Source organism: Triticum aestivum, chromosome 3D (genome assembly GCF_018294505.1).
Source record: "Triticum aestivum cultivar Chinese Spring chromosome 3D, IWGSC CS RefSeq v2.1, whole genome shotgun sequence".
NCBI classification, from domain to species: Eukaryota; Viridiplantae; Streptophyta; class Magnoliopsida; order Poales; family Poaceae; genus Triticum; species Triticum aestivum.
This window is the reverse complement of record NC_057802.1, coordinates 587,477,562-587,502,350: the sequence shown is the minus strand read 5'-3', so window position 1 is coordinate 587,502,350 and position 24,789 is coordinate 587,477,562. Positions and strand designations below refer to the sequence as shown.

General features: G+C 45.0%; 1 protein-coding gene and 1 pseudogene across 1 annotated transcript; one reads left to right on the top strand and one right to left on the bottom strand.

Moving 5' to 3' along the window:
* LOC123076592 (uncharacterized) overlaps positions 1–24,571 on the bottom strand; it is a 45,109-nt pseudogene extending 20,538 nt beyond the window's left edge.
* On the top strand, positions 5,140–7,056 carry LOC123075681 (collagen alpha-1(I) chain-like). Its single transcript, XM_044498231.1, has 2 exons — positions 5,140–6,494; positions 6,727–7,056. Exons 1-2 carry the CDS (start codon positions 5,777–5,779, stop codon positions 6,762–6,764), a joined length of 756 nt encoding a protein of 251 aa, XP_044354166.1. The 5' UTR covers positions 5,140–5,776; the 3' UTR covers positions 6,765–7,056.
* Positions 24,572–24,789: the final 218 nt, after the last annotated feature.

Here is a 24,789-nt window from a genome sequence, read left to right as displayed (position 1 = left end):
AAATTGACATGCGCCATGCTTGACTGTGCATAATGCCATGGACATCTTATGTTTGTTTGTTGTATCATTTTTTTCTTTCCGGTTTCTCTTCTTCTTGATGGTTCCCGCAGAGTGCGAGGATTCGTTCAACTACGCTTCATGGATTCAATCTTATTCAAAGCAGGATTTCAAGCAAGGATGATCATTACCATGGATACAATTGGTAGCTTTACTTTCCTAGATGTCTCGATGCTAGAGTTTGGTTTCGCTACCTACCACTTGTTTGAAAGCCTCCCAATTTCCATGATAAAGTCCCTAACATCCACCTCCTATGCAAACATTTGCTTGGCTATGTTACAGCTTGCTCAACCCCTCTTATAGTTTTGCTAGTTACAGGTGCAGGTTATTCCATGTTTGGGACATGGATATATTGGGATATCATTATATCATGCATATTTAATTAATCCATCTACATACTTAGTAACGGGTGGACAGCTTGGCATTTTTTTTGATGTTTTGTTCCACTCTTGCCATCCTTGTTTCCATAATACTGGAGTTATGGTCCTTGATGAGCGCTCCTAACATGTGCAGGGTCTTTGGGCCCCCTTGTTCACTTGGTCTACCATTGAAATTTTCCAGAGAGACCTCAACATTGGTTCTAAATTTGCCAACATAAAACTGTAATAATAATTAATGCATAGAGGGTTGCCCCCTTGTGGATTTTGGATACAACATAAGCAGGTGGGCTAGCGCCAAGGGTGTTTGGTCCAAAACAAGGCGGGATGCGGTGCTACCGCGGGGAACTCGAGGTTTTGGCTATTGTATCCTTTGCCCATCCGGTGCCGTTCAGGGAAGAGTGTGTTTGGCTCTGGAGCAGGGTCGACACACGGGGAGGTCTCTTTGGACTTTTTTTACATTAGGTCAAGTACATGTTACACCGAACTCCTACGATGCTTCGTGGCAACATGTTGATGAGGTTTCCAATGTATGCATCTGATAATTTATAATGAGTTGGAGCACCCCTGGATGGTTAAATCTTTTGGAAAGTCGTGTCCGTGGTGAAGGCCGACTTGGAAATTTATCACCTTCGTTTGTAGAGACCTTCAAACTAAAATTAACAAAAATTTGCCAACCACATGTATAACTGTGATTGCCTCTTCTTGTGAGATTGGGATTAAGAAGAGAACACAATGGGGTTATGAATGACATGTAAGTAGGCGTTCAAGATCACTTTCTTGGTCATACTACTTGTTGTCCCCCTTTATGTGTAGAACTTACTCTGCTTGTTCTAGTACTCATAGGAATAGTTGGTTTACCAATGCTTAGTGCTTGCTGCAACCTCACCACTTAACCATATCCAAACCATTAAATATTCTTCGTCTTGATATCCTTGGTAATGTTATTGCTGAGTCTCAGTGACTCATGTATACCACAATAACAATAGGTGTAGGTACAGGTAAAGCTATGCTCTAAGGTGAGGGCGATGTATATTCTATTTTTAGTTCTTTGACGACATTCATCGGATGGGTTCCCGGTAGGCAGCCTGAGATTAGCAGGGTGGACATTGATGACCTGGCCGAAGCCGACATGCTTGTCATCAAGACAGGGGCTTCCACACGGTGCAAATGAACTAGGGGTCATTGGTGGCAGGCTCAGTGTTGGTGGCAAGCTCAAAGTTCTAGCCGGCCAACTTAGCACCCAAGATCGACTCACTGTCAGCGTCGGTGTCGTTGTCGTTGATGAAGTCACTGCTCTAGCAAATGAAGGATGGGAGGATGACACCATGAAGTGCAGTGGCTTACCATTGTCGTCCCCTAACATCGCTTCCACTGCTAGTCGTTGCTGGTCCTTTGGGTCCCGAGGTTGATGCTCCACTAGTGCTCCCCGCTAGTTCTACTTCTTCTTGTTCCTGCTCCATCAGTTTCCTAGCCAATGCACTACTTTTCGTCGATGAATAACACTTGCAGTTGCAGCACCACGCTCGTTACCGTCGAGATCGGCGGAGGGGCGATAAGGTCGACAATAGCTACCGATGGATTGAGAGATCGAGAGTGAGAGAGTAAGGCGGGAGAGATGTAAGGATGGAGATGAGAGTGGGTCTATGTCCACGTCATCGAGTTCTCCACTTGTGATGCCACATCACAACAAATAGATGGCCCCCACGAGTCAAAAACATTGTCAACGTGTCATCAAGCTAGAGTCAGTGCTATCTGCAATGCCAGACCCGAGAAGTAGCAGCGATTTGCAAAAAAAAAAAAATACCAATCCTTTACTGTAGCAACCCTAGTCCAGTTTTGGTACTTATATGTAATATTATATACCTAAGAGAGTCATCTTCACTGACTAATTTATCTCAACATACAAGTATGTCACATCACCATACAATTATGAATGTGATAGGGCCCACCTTAAGATGCAATCATGCATGGATTAAGATTTTCCATTAAATTATTCTACTTATATTCAAAAAATATTTTACAACTATACATAATCAAATATAATAAGTCGTATGTATGTTTAATTTTGGTTCTTATCTTATTAACCAATTCACGCAGCAACACAAGGAGTATCCTCTAGTTTACTTAAAAATTATGCAGTAGTAGGAAAACAACTTTCTTTGTAACCAAATATAAGTATAGAAAACATGATACTTTTGATCATGTACCTTGGTGTTCCCTTCAAACTTGCTATGGCATACACTTCTCCGAGGTCAAGGCTGAGTGTACGCTCATGTCTGGAAGAATGTGATGCACATTGTTAAAACATCTGTTGTAGACTTTACCTTAAAGATGATCAACTACCACAAAATGCCAAACTGGTCAAAATGTCTTGTGGAATAATGTTCTCCCTTTGAACTAAAACCACAATACTTATTTTGGTTCAGAGGGAGTAGTTATTTATTAAACAATACTTAGGTAGATTGGGTCCGATGTGTTCCTTTATTAGCTAGTTAGAACTTTATGTGTAAGGTATTGGTCCAACAATTACTTTGATTGTAGTGTTTTACAACCCTAATTTAGTTCAAATCTTTAAGTTTTCGTTGGCCCTAACTGTAACCCGGTCAGGTGCTAAATATTTTTAAGATTGCAAAATGTAAGGATAAGAGCTGAAATTGGCATAATGGAACCTTGGCCATCCAAACAAAGATCGGAGCTTGTCAAGATATTAAATTCTAAACAGCTAAAGCTGAATTTGGATATTAGTGCCTCCCAAAGAAAAGGCATTTTCCAGATCAGGTGTTAAATATTTTTAAGAAAGCAAAATGTAAGGATAAGAGCTAAAATTGACATAATGGAACCTTCGACATATAACAAAGATCAGAGCCTGCCAAGATTTTGACTTCTAAACAGCTAAAGCTGAATTTTGATATTAGTGCCTCCCAAAGAGCATGCATTTTCATGGGAACTATCACAACATCAATAGAGGTCAAACCATAATATTCTTGCCTTTTTGGCAGTTCAAATTGGGTTACGAATTAAGAATATTGACAAATTTAGATTTCAATCAATCTATATTCCAAATTCAAATAGGATACAGTAACATTGTAAAATGACCGTAGAGGGAATAATGAAATGGTAACTAGCATGCATACACCTCATATTTAAGTTGTGGGTGAATAAGATCATGCATCGTGCACGTGTCCAGACTTGTAATGCTACAAGGTAGTTAATAATTACCGGAAAGTGTTGGAGTCCCACAGACGAACTGACCCGTCCCCTGAACCTGTAATTAGTATTGAAAGATCCGGATGGCAACAAGCACTCTTAACAACATCCATATGCCCTTTCAAGGTCTGAACACACCTTCCAGTCTCGCAGTCCCAGATCTAACTCCACAAGAGAAAAAAAAATCATGATTGAACAAATATTCTGTACGTATGACAAAGGGCTAGCCTATTCTTCAGTGGAAATGCCATACCTTGGCAGTTCTGTCTTGTGAACCAGTGATCAAGTGTAGCTTATCACCCAGATGGAAGTAATCCAAACACACCACCAAACCAGAATGCCCAGACAATATGTCCTTACATTCACCGGAATGCAGGTTCCAAATCTGCAGTTTCAAACAAATACATGTATCAGGAAAACTGAGATTGATTGGAATGTTCGTTTATCCAACACATGTAGATGAGACCTAAACAAACCTTTATTGTATTTTCCTGGGCACTAGCAAACATATCAGTGTCCTCTGGGCTAAACGCGACTTGCCCCACAGAAAGGCTTTTGGCATGAAATATTTTCATTAACTCTCCATAGTCGTTAAACTCGACAAGCTCTACAGGAAGGCTTTTGGCATTAACTGTTTTAATTAGCTCCCAGTCATTCTCATAATTCCAGATCAAAATTTTGCCATCTTGGAATGCTGACAGCACGTAAGGCTCAGTTGCATGAACAGCCAAAGAATTGACAGATTTTGATGAAGGTTCAGTTGCATGAACAGCCAAAGAATGGACAGGTTTTGAGGGTCGTTGCAGCACTCGGATTTTCTTCATTGGATTCTTGTTTACCGGACTGTAACTGTACACATAGATGAGTCCACTAGAACAACCCGCCATGATCCACTGCTTGAATGCTATAAATTTAGCCGAAGTAACTGCAATCAAAGTGATATTAGGGTGAAAAAAGCCTGTCTTCTAAAAAAAGTGATAAAAAACATGAGAGCAACACTGTTAAATGTCCGAAGCATGCCTTCTCTCCCCTTGATAGCAATAGGTTTAGCTTCCTGCAGGAATATGGTCACTCATTAATTGGTTAGTCCTTGTATACAAATGCATAATTTTACTTAGAGGAATGATAAATCAAGAAAACTAAATACATAAGAACTCAGTATAGCTCACGTGGTTATTTAGTGTTAGTTCTCTTGCCAACTGCCAGCAGCAACATGCATTATTGTATTGAGAAAAGTCCACATTACAACCCTAAACTAACCATGTGCTTTAAAACTCAACCCCGAACTTCATGTTAGCGTGTTGTATATTATTCTGTTGTAACAACCCTTGTATGACATGGACTCGTTGTAATCTTCTCCTCCCTATTCTGTAGGATCTAGATGCACTAGTCCCGCACGCCTAGGCAGGTCGTGCCTAACCTCCAGGGAGCCCGTTGGGGTTCTCCCCATTATATGTAACTTCAATCTCTGAGCTAATATAGTGTGAAAGTAATCCCATAACTTGGTATCAGTCGCTAGCCATAGCCTTCGAGGATATCTTCGGCTCCCCTTCCTCTCCGGCGACCCACTCCTCCTCCTTAGCTGCCCTCTCCTCTGGGACTTCCCCCACCGCTCCGGCTACTTCCTCTGCCATCACCGCTGCTCTCTCCACCACCGCTGCCCCCTCCACCACCACTGCTCCCTCCTCTGGCCAGTCTTCCCTCAACATCCACAATGACCACATCTCCTACTACATCAAGTTCAAGTTGGATCCAGCCGAAAACAAATTTTCCAAGTGGCGCACCTTTTTCCGCATCGTCCTCCTTCAGTACCGCGTCCAGGATCATGTCGACCGCCCTCCTTCGCGTAATGCCGACGCCGACTGGCTCGCGGTCGACCAGCGCCTCGTCCTTTGGATGCTCTTCACGCTGGACGATCCCCTTCTGGAGCTCATCTCCGGCCGTGTTCTTGACGCCTACACTGCCTGGCAGCGCATCGCTGATTACTTTCTGGCCAACCAGGGCGCCCAGATCCTCCATCTCACTCACCGGTACCGGAACCTGCAGCAAGATGATCTTCCCATTGTCGAGTATGCCTGCCGCCTCAAGGCCCTGGCGGACGTGGGCGTGCCGTCAGCGACAACGACCTCACCATGCAACTTCTTCACGGCCTCGCCCCTCGCTTCGAGATGATCTGCATCGTGCTGGGCGACACCAACCCGCTCCCGCCCTTCGGCGTCGTCCGCTCGTGCCTCGAGCTGGCAGAGTACAATATCTCCCTGCGCACGGCCACTGATGGCGCCACCGCTCTTTCCATCACCCACGGCGGCTCCGGCGGATCGGGTGGCCCCGGTGGTCCCGGTGGCTCTGGCGGCTCCGGTGGCTCCGGTGACCGCGGCGGCTCACGCCCTCCTCCTGGCGATCGCGCCGGTCCCGACGGCGCTCATGGGCGTGGCGGCAGCTCCCTTGGTGGCTACAACGATGAGCGCGGCCATGGCCGAGGCCGTGGCCGTGGCCGCGGGCGCGCTGACTCGTCCGGTCGCCGCGCTCCACCGGCGTCCCCCGCCTCGTTCACGGGCTACTTCGCTCCGTACGGCATGGCACTGCCGTCTCCCTGCCCCGGCTGGTCTGCACCCAACGCCGCGGGCGTGCTCGGTCCTCGCCCAGGCGTCCACTCGCAAGCCTATCCTGTCATGCTCTCTGGGCCTTCGCCGCCATACTCCGCGCCGGCCGGACAGATGCAGTTCCACCTGCCTGCGCCCTCATGCGATCATGCTGCTCTCTTCAATCACGCTGCCAATCAGCCGGACTTCCCCTCCAACGAGTGGTATATGGACACCCGCGCCTCGTCTCACGTAACGGGGAACCGAGGTATCCTCTCGTCCCCTTCTCTTCCAAGGCCTGATTTTCAAGTATAATAGTTGGCAATGGGCTGCACCTACCAATTGTGGCCACCGGTTCTGTTTCCCTTCCCCCCACCAAATTTCCCCTGTATAATGTTCTAGCATCTCCTTCCATTGTTCCTAATCTCATATTCGTTCGACAATTCACTATTGATAACAATGTTTCTGTAACCTTTACTCCCTATGGCTTTTCTGTGAAGGATCTTCGCACTCAGACGGTACTCATGACGTCCAGTAGCTCCGGCGACCTTTACCCTATTTTCAGCAATAACTCCACCGGCAGTCGCGCTTTCTCCATCACCACAAGCGATCTGTGGCACCGGTGGCTCGGGCATCCAGGCAAATCTTCATTAGCCAGCACTATTAGCATTTTTCTTTCAGATTGTAATAAACTCTGCTCCCTCCTTTTGTGAGGCATGTCACCTTGGGCGCCAACCTCGTTTGGCCTTTCCTTCATCCAATAATGTAACCACTGCTCCCTTTCAATTAGTGCATTGTGATTTTGGACCTCCCCGGTCACAAGCTTCTCAGGCTTTGGATATTATCTTGTTGTTTTGGATGATTAAACGCATTACTCCTGGACCTTTCCCCTTCGTGCAAAATCAAACACCTCCTCCACTCTCCTACGCTTCTTTCAATACATTCTCACTCAATTTCATGTTCTTATAAAATGTATGCAATGTGACACCGGGGGGGGGGGGGGGGGGGGATTCATCAACGCGGCCCTTCGCTCTTTTTTCTCTAATTATGGGATTTCGTTTCGTATTTCTTGCCACCACACATCCCCTCAAAACGGCAAGGCCGAACGCTTGCTACGCACCACCAACGACATAGTTTGCACCCTCCTTGTCCAAGCCAATCTTCCTCCCCAATTTTGGGTTGAAGCCCCACCGCCACGCATTTGCTCAACCGACGTACCTCCACGGCCATCCGCTCCCTCACACCCCACTTTCTTCTCACTGGTCATCACCCTCGCTACGATCATCTCCGTGTATTTGGTTGCTTGTGTTTTCCAAATTTATATGTCACAAGTCCCTACAAACTTGCACCTCGCTCCACTAGATGCGTCTTCATCGGCTATCCTCTCGAACACAAAGGATATCGCTGCTTCGATCTCACTTCACGCGAAGTTATTGTCTCTCGTCATGTTACATTTGACGAAACTATTTTTCCCGATGAACCACCCACACCACCGGCCACACGGACTCCTCCCACATCTGATCCCGCGTCTGACCCGCCCCCAGGTGTGATCCGCTCCGAGATCTACGCACCACCTCGTCCACTGGCCGCCCCCGGATCCAGCGGATCGTTTTCAGATCCCGCACCCGCCGCACAGCCTCCCACCCCCTCCCATGCGTCCAGCGGGTCTGCTCCCTCCCCTCACCCCGGGTCCGCCTCCCCACCCACCAACCATGACTCTCCCTCCCCGTGGACCCCACCAGCGTCCACTGGCTCTGCCGCGCCCAGCCCCACCGAATATGTCTCGAACTCAGCTCCTGTTAGGCCTCGTGTTCCACCCCGCACTGTCCCCATTCCTCCCCCACATAACTCACATAAAATGACAATGCGTGCAAAATTTGGTTTTGCCTAACCGAAACGTTTATTTTCTGTCTCCACTTCTACCACTTCTATTTCTCCCATTCCCTCTTCTTACCGGTCTGCCATCAAGGACCCCCATTGGTATGCTGCTATGCTTGATGAATATAATACCTTGTTAAAGAATGAGACGTGGAGTTTGGTACCTAGACCCGCAGGTGTTAATGTGTTGACCGGGAAGTGGATCTATCGCCACAAGTTCCATTCGGATGGCATGTTGGCTCGCTACAAGGCCCGTTGGGTGGTCCGTGGGTTCACACAACGTGAGGGTGTTGACTACACCGAAACGTTTAGCCCGGTTGTCAAACCGGCCACCATTCGTATTGTGCTCAGCATTGCCACCTCCAACTCTTGGCCCATCCACCAACTTGATGTTAAAAATGCGTTCCTTCATGGCAACCTTGGTGAGACAGTCTATTGTGCTCAACCGGCAGGTTTTCTTGATGCCACCCATCCCAATCATGTGTGCCTCCTTAAGAAATCACTTTATGGCCTCAAACAAGCTCCTAGGACTTGGTTTCTTCGCTTCAAGTCCTTTCTTCTATCTCTAGGTTTTATTGCCTCCAAATGTGACTCATCCCTTTTCATTTACCACCGTGGTCCTCATGTGGCCTACCTTCTTTTATATGTCGATGACATTATACTCACGGCCAACACCACCACTACCCTCCACTCTGTCATCTCCTCCCTCAAGTCCGAATTTTCCATGATAGGCTTAGGGGATCTCCACCACTTTCTTGGGATCAATGTCACCCGTTCCTCCGACGGCCTCTTTTTGTCACAACAACAATACATCCTAGAGATATTAGAGCGTGCACACACATGCTAAATTGCAACACCATCGCCACACCCATTGACACCAAAGCCAAGTTGTCCGCCACAGATGGTCCTCCCATTTCCGATCCAACTCTATACTGCAGCCTCGCTGGGGCCCTCCAGTATGTCACGCTGATGAGGCCAGATGTGTCCTATGCCGTTCAACAATTATGCATGTTTATGCATGATCCCCGTTCCTCTCACATGAACCTCATCAAACGCATCTTGAAGTATCTCAAGGGCACATCCCACTATGGGCTCCGGTTTTATATATCAACCACTCATGATCTCGTTGCCCATTCCGATGCTGATTGGGCTGGTTGCCCCGATACTCGCAAGTCCACATCGGGCTTCTGTATCTTCCTGGGATCAAACGTTGTTTCTTGGTCATCCAAACGTCAGCCCACTGTTTCTCGCTCCAGTGACGAGGCCGAGTATCGAGCTGTTGCCAATTGTGTCACGCAGTCATGTTGGTTGCGCCAGCTCCTCTATGAGTTGCATCGACCGCCCGCTCGTGCCACCATGGTTTATTGTGATAATATCGGTGCCACATACATGTCAACGAACCCTGTGCAGCACCAACGGACAAAGCATGTGGAGATTGATTTGCACTTCGTTCGTGATCGTGTGGCTCTTGGCAAAGCGCGCGTCCTTCATGTACCATCGAGCTCACAGTTTGCAGATGTCTTCACCAAAGGCTTTCCCACCGTCGTGTTCCAAGACTTCCGTTTCAGCCTCAACATCCTTCCAGAAGGAGTTCGGCTGCGGGACGGTGTTAGCGTGTTGTATATTATTCTGTTGTAACAACCCTTCTATGACATGGACTCGTTGTAATCTTCTCCTCCCTGTTCTGTAGGATCTAGATGTACTAGTCCCGCACGCCTAGGCAGGTTGTGCCTAACCTCCAGGGAGCCCGTTGGGGTTCTCCCCTTTATATGTAACTTCAATCTGTGAGCTAATACACTGTGAAAGTAATCCATAACTCTTCAAAACCGGTCGACATACACCCCAAACTAACCACGCGGTCCCGATTTTGCCTTAGTCGAGTGGTATTGACCACTTTGACAATTGACTAGCTAGGTAGTGCCAACTCAGCAGGCCAAGCAAACTAAGCCTAGTGCTGGGAGTAAAAAAGTATTTTTGCCTTTTGCAACTCTGTTCTTTTCCTTCACTGGCATGACCCTGCCCTGAGATCGTCAAGACACAGAAGTCCCGCGACCGCCTTGTCCGTCGGACCTGCCACTCCTGACTCTGTATGCCACTACATACCGAAGACCGACGGTGCTTCACCTCCACCGCCCTCTCTCCGACAACGACCGGCTCGCATGAGCAAAGCCAACACGAGCACACACCGTAGCTCCTTCAGTCCATACGCTCTCTGTTCACTCCAAGCCCTAGCAGCCACTCCGGCGACCCGAGAAGATGGGGCTTCGAGAGTGGAAGCTGCACAGCGAGAGGTTTTTGGCTGTCTTTGACAACAGGGACCCGCACAAGAAGTAGATGGTCGACACAATCATGCCAACCCAACCCTGCAGCGCGCCGAAAAACTAGGGAGCAAGGACATCGTAACCAGCAGCGACACTTGGCACGTTGCGGTCCTTGGCACCGGGGAGGTGCTTGTTCTGTGTCCCCTACTCACCGGAGGAGTACTGGTTCTTCTCCCTGGCGCATGCATTCTATTCTATGACAGCGGCTTTGCTCCCGACAGACGACGGCAGCCAACTGAACTCGATCTCTAGCCCAACCCAACCCTGGGAAGGTTCAATAGATGAGGAATTGAGCAGGGGTTGTCGGTACTGCACGGATTGGCATCTTAGCCGGAGATGGGGAAGAAGGGATCTATGAAGGAAATTGGCGCACGGTTTCCGTAATTGAGGGGTCCAGGAGGCTACTGGAAAAGCATGAGAGGTCGGGGTCCGGCAGAGGTGAGGTGCAGCGCTGCCGTTCTTCGGTCTCCAATGGCAGAAGGTGTCGAGGTTGTTAGGGGAGGCGGCTCTGGTGGGGTGAGGTGGGCTGGGCTCGTGTTAGCCTGCAGGGACAGGAGAGAGGGTGGCAGAGGAGCAGCACTGCCGATCACCGGCGGCGGCTGCTGTGTCCTGAGTAGCTCGGGGTCATGGTTGTGCTGCTGAACGAGAGGACGAGCGAGTTTTTCTGCTGGTGTCTTAGTCTGCGGCTCCCTGATGGTTAGGTTGCAATGAGGGAAAACGAAGTATGCTTGCCTTTCGTTCTCTGTTCATGCGCGAAGCTATTAACTTGTCTTCCTTGCAAAGATTCTACTGACCAGAGGTGTAATCAAGGAGAGATTATGTGGGTACAGAAGTTCAATAGGTTGCAATGCATCTCCACATGTCATGGAAGAAGAACGTGAGGTTCTGTTGCCAATAAAAAACAGAGTTGCAAAAGGCAAAAATACCTTTTTACTCCCAGCACTGGGCTTAGTTGGCATGGGCTGCTGAGTTGGCATGGCTAGTCAGCAGTCAATGTGGTCAAAAAAACCTTAACTGAGTCAAAACATAGACGAGGGTTGATTTTTGGACTACGTGGTTAGTTTGGGGTGTATGTCGACCGATTTTGAAGCTTGGTGGTTAGTTTTAAACCACCTAGCAAGGTAAGGGTTGTAATGTGGATCATTTCTCTATTGTATAATATATGTTAATCATATAGATTTTTACACATATAGTTGGTACTAGCTATACGTATATCACAAACAAATTACAAATTTCCTACGCGCTGGTGTAATCTTCCAAAATACATGAATTTATTCTAAAACTCTTGGGAGCACATAATTCGTTCCTGCATGCATAGTATATTTTATTAACTATGTGCTTAGTACTTACCCGTGTCTCATAGTTCCATATATGAACGTGGTAATCTCCTTGAGTGGTCATTATCCTGTGATGGCAGTGAAGAAATTTCTTGCAAATACCGTCATATGCTAGCAACAAGCTCATATTGTGCAATTTCTTTGGGAAATATGCACTCACCATGGCTCTGTTGGATGGACATCTAAGGTCCAGGGTAACCTTATGTTTGGTATAATCTGATGACAAACACCCAACAGTACGGTTAAAAACATATCAAAATTGTCCATATATAGGTAGATACATATGAAAATTGGGCAAGAGTTGGACATACCTCCGAGGCTACAGAAACAACATCCAGCTCCACCTCATGCACAATTCGGCCTGTCTTTGGTTTGAACATGTCATAAGTGACATCTTTGGCATCTAAACCCTCGACCACGACGATGCCCTTCACGTAGACTACCTCCTCAGGTGCGAGGTCTGCTGGTACCCAGTCATGTGCAACTCTTGTTACAACAACTTGTACCGTCGCATTAGGTGATAGAACTCCTTTGGTAGGCAATGCATTGTAGTCCGCTCTATTGGTTGATGACCATATAGTGAAAGCTACGTGGTGATCAGTAATATTGGTGATCTTCAGTGGGCTTGACACCTCTTGGACAACTAGGAACCGCAACTCTGGGGGGTCAACTTGGATCAGTTCATTTGAGGGGGCTGATGTGCTTGTCTATAACATAATGAGAAGAAAGCGCTGGATTAATGGGAGGCAGATACACATGCATTCCAAACACTTTAGCTCACACTTACACAACTACATATTCAGTTGCTAAATTTAATTTCTGTGGAAAATTTCGAGCACTTTTGGATAAGTGGAAAAATTCGAGCATTTCAGTTGTGACATAATTTTCTGTGGAATATATTTACCATGCGGTACAAAGTTGTGACATAATTCTTTGAGCATTTTTGGATTAGGGTCGAACTATTCATCCCCCTGTGTGTGTGTGGATATAGGAGGAGGACTTTTTATCAATAGTAACCATGGAACCCGTTTGAAGTTTTGATGGTGTGGAAGGTTCCATAAATTACGGAAAAAGATACGGTAACACTAGGACTATAATGTAAGATGATCTAATGGAGGGATTGGGAAAATACGATGGTATGTACCAAGGAAAAAAACAAATATTTGAGTCTGTCACACTGAGCTAAGATGATTTTTTTTTGCTGAGGGCACATAAAACCATATTTTCACAATCGTTCTGTTGGATCATCTTATATCATTGCAGTGATGTTCTACTATTTATTTTATATTATTTGAGAACTCTTAAACCGTTAAAAACTTAATGAGTCTTGACAAGTTCTGCAGACAACCTTCATCTTTACCTAATATTAAAGGACAGAGGCTTTCATAGTTCTTCATATGTCATCCTTTTTTATCCGTCAATTTTGTGTTAACCTCAAGATTGATGGCTGAGATTTGTCTCCTACTTTTTTTCTCTCCTACGTTTGTTCTTCCGATGGCTGGACGAATCCGGATCGATCGATTGATCTGATCTCGCTCAGGTGGACTCGATAGGGTCGATCAGCCCAAGCCCATCATCTCATCTGGCCCACGTGGAGTTTTATCTGGTCAGAAACGTTTCTGCAAACTTGATGTGCCTGCTTCAACCTGGCCCATCATCATCATTAGACTTAGACAAAAGACTCTGACTCTCTCCTCAAAAGGACGAAGCTGTAGTTGATCATCAAGGGCATGTATTCGATCTGGACGGAGCCACCGTGGTGGTCGTCGCGCCGCTTTACGTGACCAACACCGCATCAATCCGCTACGAAGTTGTGGTTGATCATCAAGGACATGTACTCGATCTGGGCGGAGCCGTCATGGTGGGCATCACGCTCGACGGGATTCATATCATGCGGCGCACTCCTGCCTGATTACGGTATCCAACAATCACTCATCGTGTAATTGAGCAATCTGATTCTTGGGCCCAGTCTCGCTCCGACACGTGGTGGTGCTCCCCGCACTCGGGGTGCTCAAGCTCCAGGATAATCTGCAGGTCACGGGGCGAGCTGCTGGACAACAGGTATCGTAGGGCGAGCTGATTGTCTTCTACGTGTCGTCCAACTTCCTCCTGGGCAAGGTCTCGGATACACACGCCCGCCGGTTCCCTGCAACCACTCCCGCCCATGCCTCAAGTTCAACAACTAGGCCGTGAGCCCGTGACCATATATCACTCAGCCGTGCTCGCCAGCCGCCGATGATGACGCCCAAGAGAAGTAGGGGAAGAAGAGAAGGACATTGTTGTCGTGGTCATCGGTGTTAGACTGAATATTTTTATGCTGAAAACAACTTCTCCTGGATGCTAAACGCACGTCCCTATCCATGCAGTATGACTACGTGCCCGCGCCCTGATAGATAGGATCCCAAATGTATGTTGTTACAGTGTAACTCTCTCTCTCTCTCTCTCTCTCTCTCCCTTGTACCTCTATATGCTATACAATACGAGGATGAAGACAAGAAATGGTTACTGCCTTGCATCGACACTAAATGACTAAATACATTCTTCAGCCGGGACTAGGGACAACTTCCCGTGGACGAGCTCCTCGCAGCCTCCCCAAAGTATGGATGCAAGGGCTCCTGCTACTAACTTCAGTGGAGCGTGTTGTGCTGCGGTGTCATGGGCTCAATGCATATACGTATTTGATTTACAGGGCATTCATCTGGGATCTAATTTTGACTGGTCAAAGGCTCAAAGCTGGTTCGTTTGCTTCTGGGTGGTTTTATGTGCTACGGAGAGGTACAGAGGTTTCCTGCAGCTACATGCACGTACCAAAATGTTTCATCTATTCGATGATCCCCTCTTTTAGGGTTCATGATTGACAACTGATCTTGGGCTGTAGAATTAAAATGTCTACTCTGTAAGTTCTCTTATCATTTACTTCCTCCATTCCTAAATATAAGACTTTTTAGAGATTCCAATAGAAACAGAGGGAGTTTTTTTGCTAAATCAATCATTAATACGGTCGTCCGTCTAACTTGTATTTGAAAAAAATCATACCATAATTATTTCTTTGAACCCTGTATTATTTATATATATATATATATATATATATATATATATATATATATATATATATATATATATATATATTTGATGGAGCTGTCTAATTTGGATTTGAAATTACAGTGTACAATTTTATTTCAACTTGCTAATTCCAATTTACTTATTTTTTGTACTCTATGCAATGTTTTCCAAAAGGATGTTTCCTTACATCTGGTTATAACAATTTGACGTGAGACGGGTTGTAAATACTGATCTGTAAATTTATCACAATTCTTATTTACCTTCTGTAAGCTAGCCGACATGTAGTGTATATTTTTAGATTTTTTATTAGGGTTGAAATGTGCGATATTTTCTTCCATTGCAACACACGGGCATTTGTGCTAGTATATACATATATATATGGATGCGCTAAAGTTAGCCAGAGCGCAGAATACTAATTCTACACTCCGGACAGCCCAACGTGCACATCCAGGCAGCCAAATCACTGCTATTCTTGTGTTAAAAAAATCACTGCTATTCTCACCTCGCCGTAAAGAGCTTTACTAAATGTAGTAAAACAAGTGCAGCTAGTGACCATCAGTGCTTAGGCAAAAGGTCAATAGTAAATAGATAGACTTTTATAGTAAAAAATGGGGCACATGGTAATATTACCGTAAAATATAAAATGTGAACACAATAATATCGTGTGTTGGTTTAGATCTTTCATATTACTTTTACTATCGAGAGATAGATTGTTGACGATGTCCTATTCAAATTCTAAACCACTACACATTGTTACTACACAAATTTTACATTTTACAGCAATCATAGTTGGATGGTGTGGAGAGTCACGGCATGTGTAGTAAGGAACTACAGAGTACATGGTAATTACTACAAGCAAATGCTAATTTTGTTATTTAAGTCTCTCACTACACACACCACGTGCCCTCTTTTACTAGTACAAAATTATATCTTTTTATCTTTAGTTTTTGCCTAGGCATTGGTCGTAACTAGATGGAGTTTTCTTTTACCACAATTAGGAAAACCGTTATGATCAGGTGGTAACTACCTGGAGTTACTTTATACAATTAGCAGAGCCTTTACGACCAGGTGGAACAAGCACTAGTTTGGCTGGCTGGCGGTGTACTCCCTTCGTCCAAGAATAGAAGATGTTATTACATCTATATAATAACATCTTTTATCACGGGATGGAGGGAGTAGTATATAAGAATATTTTCTACTATATATAGCACTTTTTGGTAGTACATTATTTTTTAGTATATATAGCACATGGTAGTATATGAGACATGAGGATAACTATCACCAGGAAAATGCTTAAGTATATACCACATTGATGAATCTTTTATACCTTTTTATTATTTTTAATATACTTGATTAATAATTACTAGAGACCCAAAAATGAGTTTCATGAAAAAATTGAAGTGAGTCTACATTTTTCTAAAGGTTTATGTATATAGTGATTTGTTCGTACATGAAAAGTGTATATTACCAAAAGTACATCGTAAATATTATTTTCTTGACAAAATTGGGGTATCTTAGAATATTTAATGAAGTATATTGAGAATGATAAAGAGGTATAATCAACACGTGCACAAGGTATATCGAAGATGGGAGTACATACACCCAGAAGTACAGAAAATTAGTTTATATTTTTTTCTTAGGTTCTCATTTGATTTCTGATGACTTACGTTTTGATTTCCTTATAAGAAAGTTTAGCGTAGTGCGTAACTATTTTGTAAACTAAACGTAAAATTTTAACGAAACGTTGTAAGAAAATCTCGGGTGAAAATTAACTTATTCTGCTATACATGACAATCTTGACCAGTTTTCAAAAACACTTCAAATGATTATGTTAAGATTATGTAACGATAAACATGAATGACTTCTATCAAGTTAATAGAACTATACTGTAATGTGTAAGCACGAGCCCTCCAATCATAAATATATTTGGTTTCACATAACTTATTGTTTTTCTTCCACACAAAGAAACTTATTGTTTTTCTGAAGCATGTTATTACCTATAATGAGGAGAGTGTGCCCACTTCGATTAATAAAAATAGCAATTACATTTGAACACGGGAGCACGAGGAGAGGCAAGTTCGCAAAGACATAGTGAGTACCATGTCATCAAGGTTTGTAACCGGTGAATCCAAAATGTCCTTTTAGACTCTATAACAATGTTGCCAACGCCAACTAGAATAAAAGAGAGGATGCAACTTGACCTAAAGAAGAGAAATGTGTGCCAAGAGAAAGCCCATCTATTTAGGCCATGCAAAGTGACCCCACCCCTTAAAGTTACCAAGATATCATCCATGGGGGCTTCCACAATCGAGTAAGTTCACGATGACCATAGTTTTGGGATTCGGTCTGAAATCTGGGCGAATTTTGGTGGGATCTGAAACCAAGTTATCGTGAAAAAAATAGGATTTACATATATTAAAAAAACAAAAAATCCACAGTGAAATCGAACACATAACCTCAACTAGACCATTGTAGCTGGCACAGTACCGCAAGACCAATGATTTCACGTCTAATAAGCAATCAAATTCTATTTAACTAGATAAGGAATACGAAATTTTAAAATTCTCAATTTTTTCTATTTGGGATTCGGTTGGGGACAGACGCGATTCGCCAAATTTCTCTATTGGGACTGATGTTTTTTTATTCCGAAAACCACAACCTTGACTGTGGCATACAATATCAGAGGTGGTTCCAGCATATAGACCCGCTTACAGTATGCACCACCCTATACTAAGTCGGCCTAAACTCCCTGTACCATAAATCCTGATCCATTCTTTTCTAACTCTAAAATGTCTTTGTTGCCTTATTATTCACCATCAGAGATTCACTTGGGCTTATAATGTACGGAATTTGTTGGTTATTTTTTAAACCTACTACCTCCTAAAAGCAAAACAATAAATATGTAGTATGAATGGAAGTATAAAAAAAATGAGAATAACTGGTATATTCTGTTTGTGTCATCATATACATCACGTAATAGGGCTAGCAAAATTCATCAACATGATGAATTCAAAATTTTGGTTAGCAGCTATGTAAGTTCATTTTAGTGGACTTACCTCAGAGATTGCATCAATATCCATGATTGATATTTCACCCTCCTGTTGAATTACAACCCTACAAGATAAAAAGACCAGTTCAAAAGTCTGGCATAATATGAAGTGATAACTATTCTAGAAAGCTGGTAATCTATACATCCATACTGCATTTACATACTCATAATAAGAGTTGGAAACAATCTTAAGTCAGGATTAATTTCATGTTCATTTAGTACTGAAATAAGAGTCAGTATGCTAGCTGAGTCCTAGAGTCACACGTGGCAAAGTTGGATTAGGCAAACACGATACTAGACAAGAATTCGTACCAGTTTGATCAAGTGTAGTGCTTTGGACAGAATCAAAGGACTGGTTGGTTCAGAGCCTTGTGTGCTTATGTAATTAGCTAGCTGCTGGTTACGGTAGTGTTGTAGTTGTGTTAGTATTCTACCACTACTTATAAAAGCATGAGTTTGGTGAATCCAAATGATACGAGCCATCCAACCACTTATATCTAACGTCTCACGCTGCTTCAATGATGTATCTATCACATCATCAATAATTTTGAAACGTGATAATTGCATTAAACACAATTAATCTTGAAATCAACAATAATTGTGGCTAATCTTGGAAACAATATTACCGTCAAACTGGACGAGTGTGCATGTACACGGTTACTAGTTCCTAGTAAGTACTTAGTTAGGAACAAAGTCATTTTTGTAGCCAGGACCTTGTTCATGTGTATATAGGCACAGGATCAAGTCGTCAACTGTAAGAGCATCTCCAGCCGTTGGTCCCCCTAGGAGGCTTAAAAATCGCCGCCTGGGGGCGAGCCGACGCTAAAATCGGCTTTGGGGGCGATTGGGTTCCCAGCCGCCGCCCCCAGGCGCCGATATCGGCTCATTTTTGGCGCAAATGAGCCCACTTTTTGGCCCACTTTCCGAGCAAAATCGGCCCGATATCGGCACAAATCGGCCTATATTCACTGTGGTTCGGCGCAAATTCAACAAAAGTAAATTTTTTATCACGTAGTTCATCACAGAAAATCAATAGAAATCAAATTTTTCAGCAAATAGTTCAACAACAAATAGTTCAATACAAATTATATAGTTCAACAAATAAAAACTCATATTTCATCACACGTCGAGATAGGCGTTGCCCTTGCGCCTCCATAGGTGCTTCACCAGATCTTGCTGCAGTTGTTGATGCACCTGTGAGTCTCGGATCTCCTGACGCATATTGAGGAAGGCAGTCCAGGTTGCCGGTAGCTGGTGATCAACTTGCGCAAGAGGACCCTGCCTATAATATGGTTTTGTGTCAAACATTGGCTCTTCCTGCTCGCTCTCAATGATCATGTTGTGCAAGATGACACAGCAAGTCATGATCTCCCACATTTGATCTTTCGACCAGGTCCGAGCTGTGTACTGGACAACAACAAATCAAGATTGGAGCACACCAAATGCCCGCTCGACATCCTTCCTGCAAGCCTCCTGAACCTTCGCAAAGTGGGAGTTCTTGCCTCCTGGCACATAATTTGAGATAGTCTTCACAAATGTAGACCATCTCGGATAGATGCCATCAGCTAGGTAGTACCCCTTGTTGTAGTGCCGCACATTGACCTCGAAGTTCACTAGAGGAGAATGACCTTCAACAAGCATGGCAAAGACAGGGGAGCACTGCAGCACGTTGATGTCATTGTGAGTTCCTGGCATACCAAAGAAGGAGTGCCAAATCCAGAGGTCCTGTGTGGCCACTGCCTCAAGTACCACACTGCAACCGCCTTTGACAGTTCTTCCATTTCCAATGCATGCAGTCGATGATTCCAAGCATCCCAGGAAATCCTCTTGCTGCATTCTGTGCTAGGATTCGAGCAGTGTCTTCAGCATTGGGTGATCGCAAGTATTTGGTCCAAACACTACCACTAGTGCCCTGCAGAATTGTAGAAACACTCAATGGTCATGGACTCGGCCATGCGCCCATAGTCGTCGCCTGAATCACCGGGAGCTCCATATGCAAGCATCCTCATAGCTGTCGTGCACTTCCGGATTGAGGTGAATCCAAGTTTGCCGGTGCAATCCTTCTTGCACTTGAAGTAGTGGTCGAACACCCGAGTGGAATTCACAATCCTGAGGAAAAGCTTTCGGCTCATCCGATAACGGCGCCGAAATACTTTCTCGCCGTGCAATGGAGCGTCGGCGAAGTAGTCGGAGTAGAGCATGCAATAGCCTTCCAGACGGTGCGGGATCTTTGCTTTCATCCACCCCGGCGCCGAGCCACCTCGCCGCGGCTTTTCATTGCTCGCGAGCAGGCCGGCGAGGACCATGAGATGCTCCTCATCCTGGACGTCGGCATCGGCTTCCTCCTCCAGCAACGCCGCGAGCGCCTACTCGTCGTCTGAGTCCATCACCGAGCTGACAAATCGCCAAACACTTGGCAGGCGTTGTGGGTGCACAGCAGCCGGTGTGCCGCCCTGCGCGGCCGGAGCGCCGGAAAACTTGCCCAGAATGTGGTCGAGACGTTTCAGCGGCGAAACCTTCTTTCTTTTCCGGCGGGGAATGGCCTATCTAGCTGTGCTAGGCGATGGGCTACGCCGGGATCGGCAGGGGGTGGCCGAGCGCGCGGGGGTGGGGGCGAATCTGGACGATTGCCTTGACTTTTCGCCTGAGAGTGTGGCCCAAGTGTGTTTTCCCTTTCGGCTGAAGCCCCCGAGCACCCCCCCCCCCCCAGTGTGCCGGGTTCGGCCTAGGGTCGCCGGGCCCAAAAACGGGCCGAGCCGGCGGATTTTGGCGTCTTGGGGGCACGACTGGGGAGGGGGGGGGGTTTCGGCGCCAGCGCGAAAAAAGTCACCCTGGGGGGCTGTTGGGGGCGCGGCTGGAGATGCTCTAACATCGACAGTTTAGAACAAAAATGAATTTAAAAGAAGGGACATAAGCCAGGTTCAGCCAATATGTTAATACTCTCTTGGTTTCAACAGTAATGATCTTAGGCAGTCTCAACAAATATATTCAATCAAAATAAGATAGGATAGTGTTGATTACCTATTTGACCCCATCAAACATAGACTCCGAACAGGTCCACCGCAGCCAATGTTAAATATTCTCTCAAGCCTGAGTATAAACCAATCGGTACGAATTTCATAAAAATGTTATTAACCCACAGGGAAACTCTCAATAAGGTGGACAAATGTAAAACAGGCATAAATGTACATTCAGTGCGACAATTTCTGACAACATTAGTTGACTCATATCTCATAATATCATATTTCACTGATTAGATACCTGAAACTAGAACGGCTCCACAAATGAACAGTGCCATCTTCTGAACCTGTAGTTAAATATGGAGTATCTGGAAGGGAAATGACAGAAACAACTGGCGACATGAAAACATCTATTGTACGAACACATGTCTTTTCCTGCAAGCTCCGTATCTCAATTGGCAAAAACAAAAACATGGATTACTAGAAATGCTATGCGCGTACTGTAGTATATTTTAATGAAAATGGCATGCATATACCTTGGCAGTACAGTCTTGAGAGCCAGTAATCAAATATTGCTGACCATCACCAGTGAAGAACTCCAGGCAGTTCACTTTGTCCGAATGGCCACACAACGTATACTCAGATTTGGAAGAATTAAGTCTCCAAAGCTGAACAGCACGCATAGCATACGAATTCGAAGTCAATGTCTAGAAGAAAATTAAACTTACCTTCATATACCATCAATGTTGTGGTAGAAGAGAGAGAGAGAGAGAGAGAGAGAGAGAGAGAGAGAGAGAGAGAGAGAGAGAGAGAGAGAGAGAGAGACTGAAACCTTTATTGTGTGATCACTTGAAGCACTAGCAAAAGTGTTTGTGTCTTTTGGACTAAATGCTACTTGACGTATGGAAGCAGAGTGTTCCATATCAAATGTTTGTATGCACTCCCAATCTTTGTCCCAGTCCCAAAGTTTCATTTTGTTAAAAGTAGAGAGCACATATGGTTTGGTTGGATGGACGACCAGTGCTCTGGACGAGTAAATACCAGTGTCTGTAATCCTAGACTGGTGTACGTACTGTAGATATGAGAAAATAGTTCATTATGTAATGGAATTAATGGAGGGAAACATTGTAGAACTGTTGGCAGGTTGTAAGACTATATCCATTTAGGATAAAACCAAGAAATACTGAATGGATCTACTTATGGAATTGAAGGTAATACCTTTGAATCTCTTTATGGAGTCCATTCTTGTTTCATAATTATACACATGGATGAAACCATCATATGTCCCAGCCACAAACCATCGCCTCCTTATAATGAACTTAACAGAATAAACATCACTCTTAATCAAGACTTCTTTTCCGGCCGCAGATAATAACTTCTCCACCCACCCTCTGACTTTCTCCCAAACTCTATCTCGGAGATATCTAAATGTTCCATTGACTGATTGGCCAACATCTGTAGGCAGTCCCAGGTATTTGTCACTGAGGGATTCATTGTGTACATTCAAGGAGTTCATAATGCCTTCTTTCATTGCTTGAGGACAGCCTGTGCTAAAAAATATTGATGATTTCTCATTATTGATTATCTACCCTGAGGCGGCACAATAAGCATTAAGCAGGTTTGATACTTCATTAGCACCCTCAATACTCGATTTGAAAAGCAACAGGCTGTCATCTGCGAACAATAGGTGGTTTACTGCCGGAGCCGTAGGTGCCACCTTAATGCCTTGAAGAGCTGATGATTGAGAACGAGATTTCAAAAGGAACGAAAGGGGCCCTCTGCTGCAATCAAAAAGAGATAAGGGGAAATGGGATCTCCCTGTCTAATACCTCTCGTAGGTTTAAACTGTTCTAACCTCTCTCCATTAAATAAAACAGAGAATGATACGGAGTTAATCATACCCATCACTGTGTTGATCCATGACTGGTCAAAACCCAGTTTAACCATTACGGCCTGCAAATATGGCCACTCCAACCTATCATAGGCCTTCATCATATCAAGCTTTAGTGCACAAAAGCTATTGCTCTTCGACCTGTTCCTCTTCATGAAGTGAAGGCACTCATACGCGCATATGATGTTGTCGGTGATGAGCCTACCCGGCACAAAGGCCAATTGTTCCTGGGAGATAATATCAGGCAAAATCTGTTTCAGTCTGTTAGCTATCACCTTAGAAGCTATTTTGTAAAGAACATTGCACAAACTTATTGGCCTGAATTGAGACATCAATGTCGGACTTGCTATTTTAGGGATGAGGACTAACAAAGTCTCATTAATAGCTTCAACACTCTCCTCCCCCTTGACAATCCGGAGCACAGCATTGGTTACTTCATCTCCACACAGGTCCCAGTGCCTCTGGTAAAAATGAGCAGGAAATCCATCGGGCCCAGACGCCTTTGTCGAGAACATCTGGAAGAGAGCAACTTTCACCTCTTCGCCTGTGTAGGGAGCACACAAGATTGCATTCATCTCTGGAGTTACCTTGGAAGGTACATGGTTCGTCACCTCTTCTATGTCCTGCACCCCTTCAGTGGTATATAGATTTTCATAAAACTCTTGGACCATAGCCTTGAGTTGCGTTGGATCATCAACCTGCACCCCCAAGGCATTTGAGAGGGCTTTAATCATGTTCTTTCTCCTCCTGAGACTAGCCCTCATATGGAAAAATCTGGTGTTCCTGTCCCCTGCGGTTAGCCACTCTAACCTGGCCCTCTGCCTCCACATAAGCTCCTCGCGGTGGTACAATTCTACCAAGTTCTCATTCATTTTCAGCTCCTGATGGCTAGGTCTGTCACGCAAAGGGTCATTCCTCAACTGCTCCAGTTCAAGTTTGATACGCTTTATCTCCTTTCTGACACTACCGAAAGTATTAACATTCCACCGGTCTAGATCTTGAGATACTGCAGCCAACTTATTCTTCGAATATTAATCGCCGGGTTTCCCGCACCCCACATTGTTGTTATGGTCTCTTTCCAGGCCTCATGCGTTTCCCACATTGTTTCATACTTGAAGCTTCTTTTCGGTACCCCTTGGCTCTGTCCGCCCTCTGTAAGCAGCAGTATTGGGCCATGGTCAGATGTAGCAACAGTTAGATGTGTCACTTCTGCCATTGGGAACCTGGTCACCCAATCCGCGTTTGCTAGAGCCCGATCCAGTCGCACCCGAGTATAAGTTCCTCCGGTGACTTTTTTCTCAAAGATCCAAAACCTCCCCTGATAGCCAACGTCCATAAGCATTCAATCATCAACAACGTCTCTAAATCCTTGTATCTGTGCATTACTCCGATTAGCAACTCCTTGATGTTCTTCCGAACATAACACCTCATTAAAATCTCCTATGCATAACCATGGCAGGGTGCTCAGACTGCAAATACCTCTCATGAGGTCCCATGTTTGGTGCCTCAACTGTGTCTGAGCCTCTCCATAAAAGCAGGACAGCCTCCACGGATCGGTACCTGATTCAGTTATCTTAGCATCAATATGGTACACCGAGTCACCCAAGATTTCAACATCCACTGTATTATTCCAAAAAATACCAATGCCTCCACTTCTACCACTACTATTAATAGCATAAGCTCTATCATAACCAAGAGTACTAGCTAGCGCTTCTACACATGCACCATTTATTTGGGTTTCGACAATACATAGCACGATAGGGGCAAATTTCCTCGCGAGGTCGTGAAGCTCTCGAACTGTCGCGGCTTTGCCCACGCCGCGGCAGTTCCAACAAAGGGCACTCATTGTGCTCGGCGGCGCTCCTCCAGGGAGCCCGCCAATTCTGGTTTTGCGACGCTTGAGCTACTACCCTTGCCTTCCTTGCCATCAGTGCGCGATCTCTTCGAATCCCTCTTCGGGGGAGGGCTAACCGGGTTACCCACATGAGGAACCAATGCCAGCTGATTCTTGGGGTCCACATCCACTCGATCAGACTTCTTCCTGTTGGCCTCTTCCATCTCCAC

Coding starts and splice junctions, on each gene's coding strand:
- LOC123075681 (XM_044498231.1), top strand. CDS start 5,777: ATGCAACTTCTTCACGGCCTCGCCCCTCGCTTCGAGATGATCTGCATC. Junction 6,495..6,726: donor TCACGTAACGGGGAACCGAG/GTATCCTCTCGT, acceptor TTTTCTGTGAAG/GATCTTCGCACTCAGACGGT.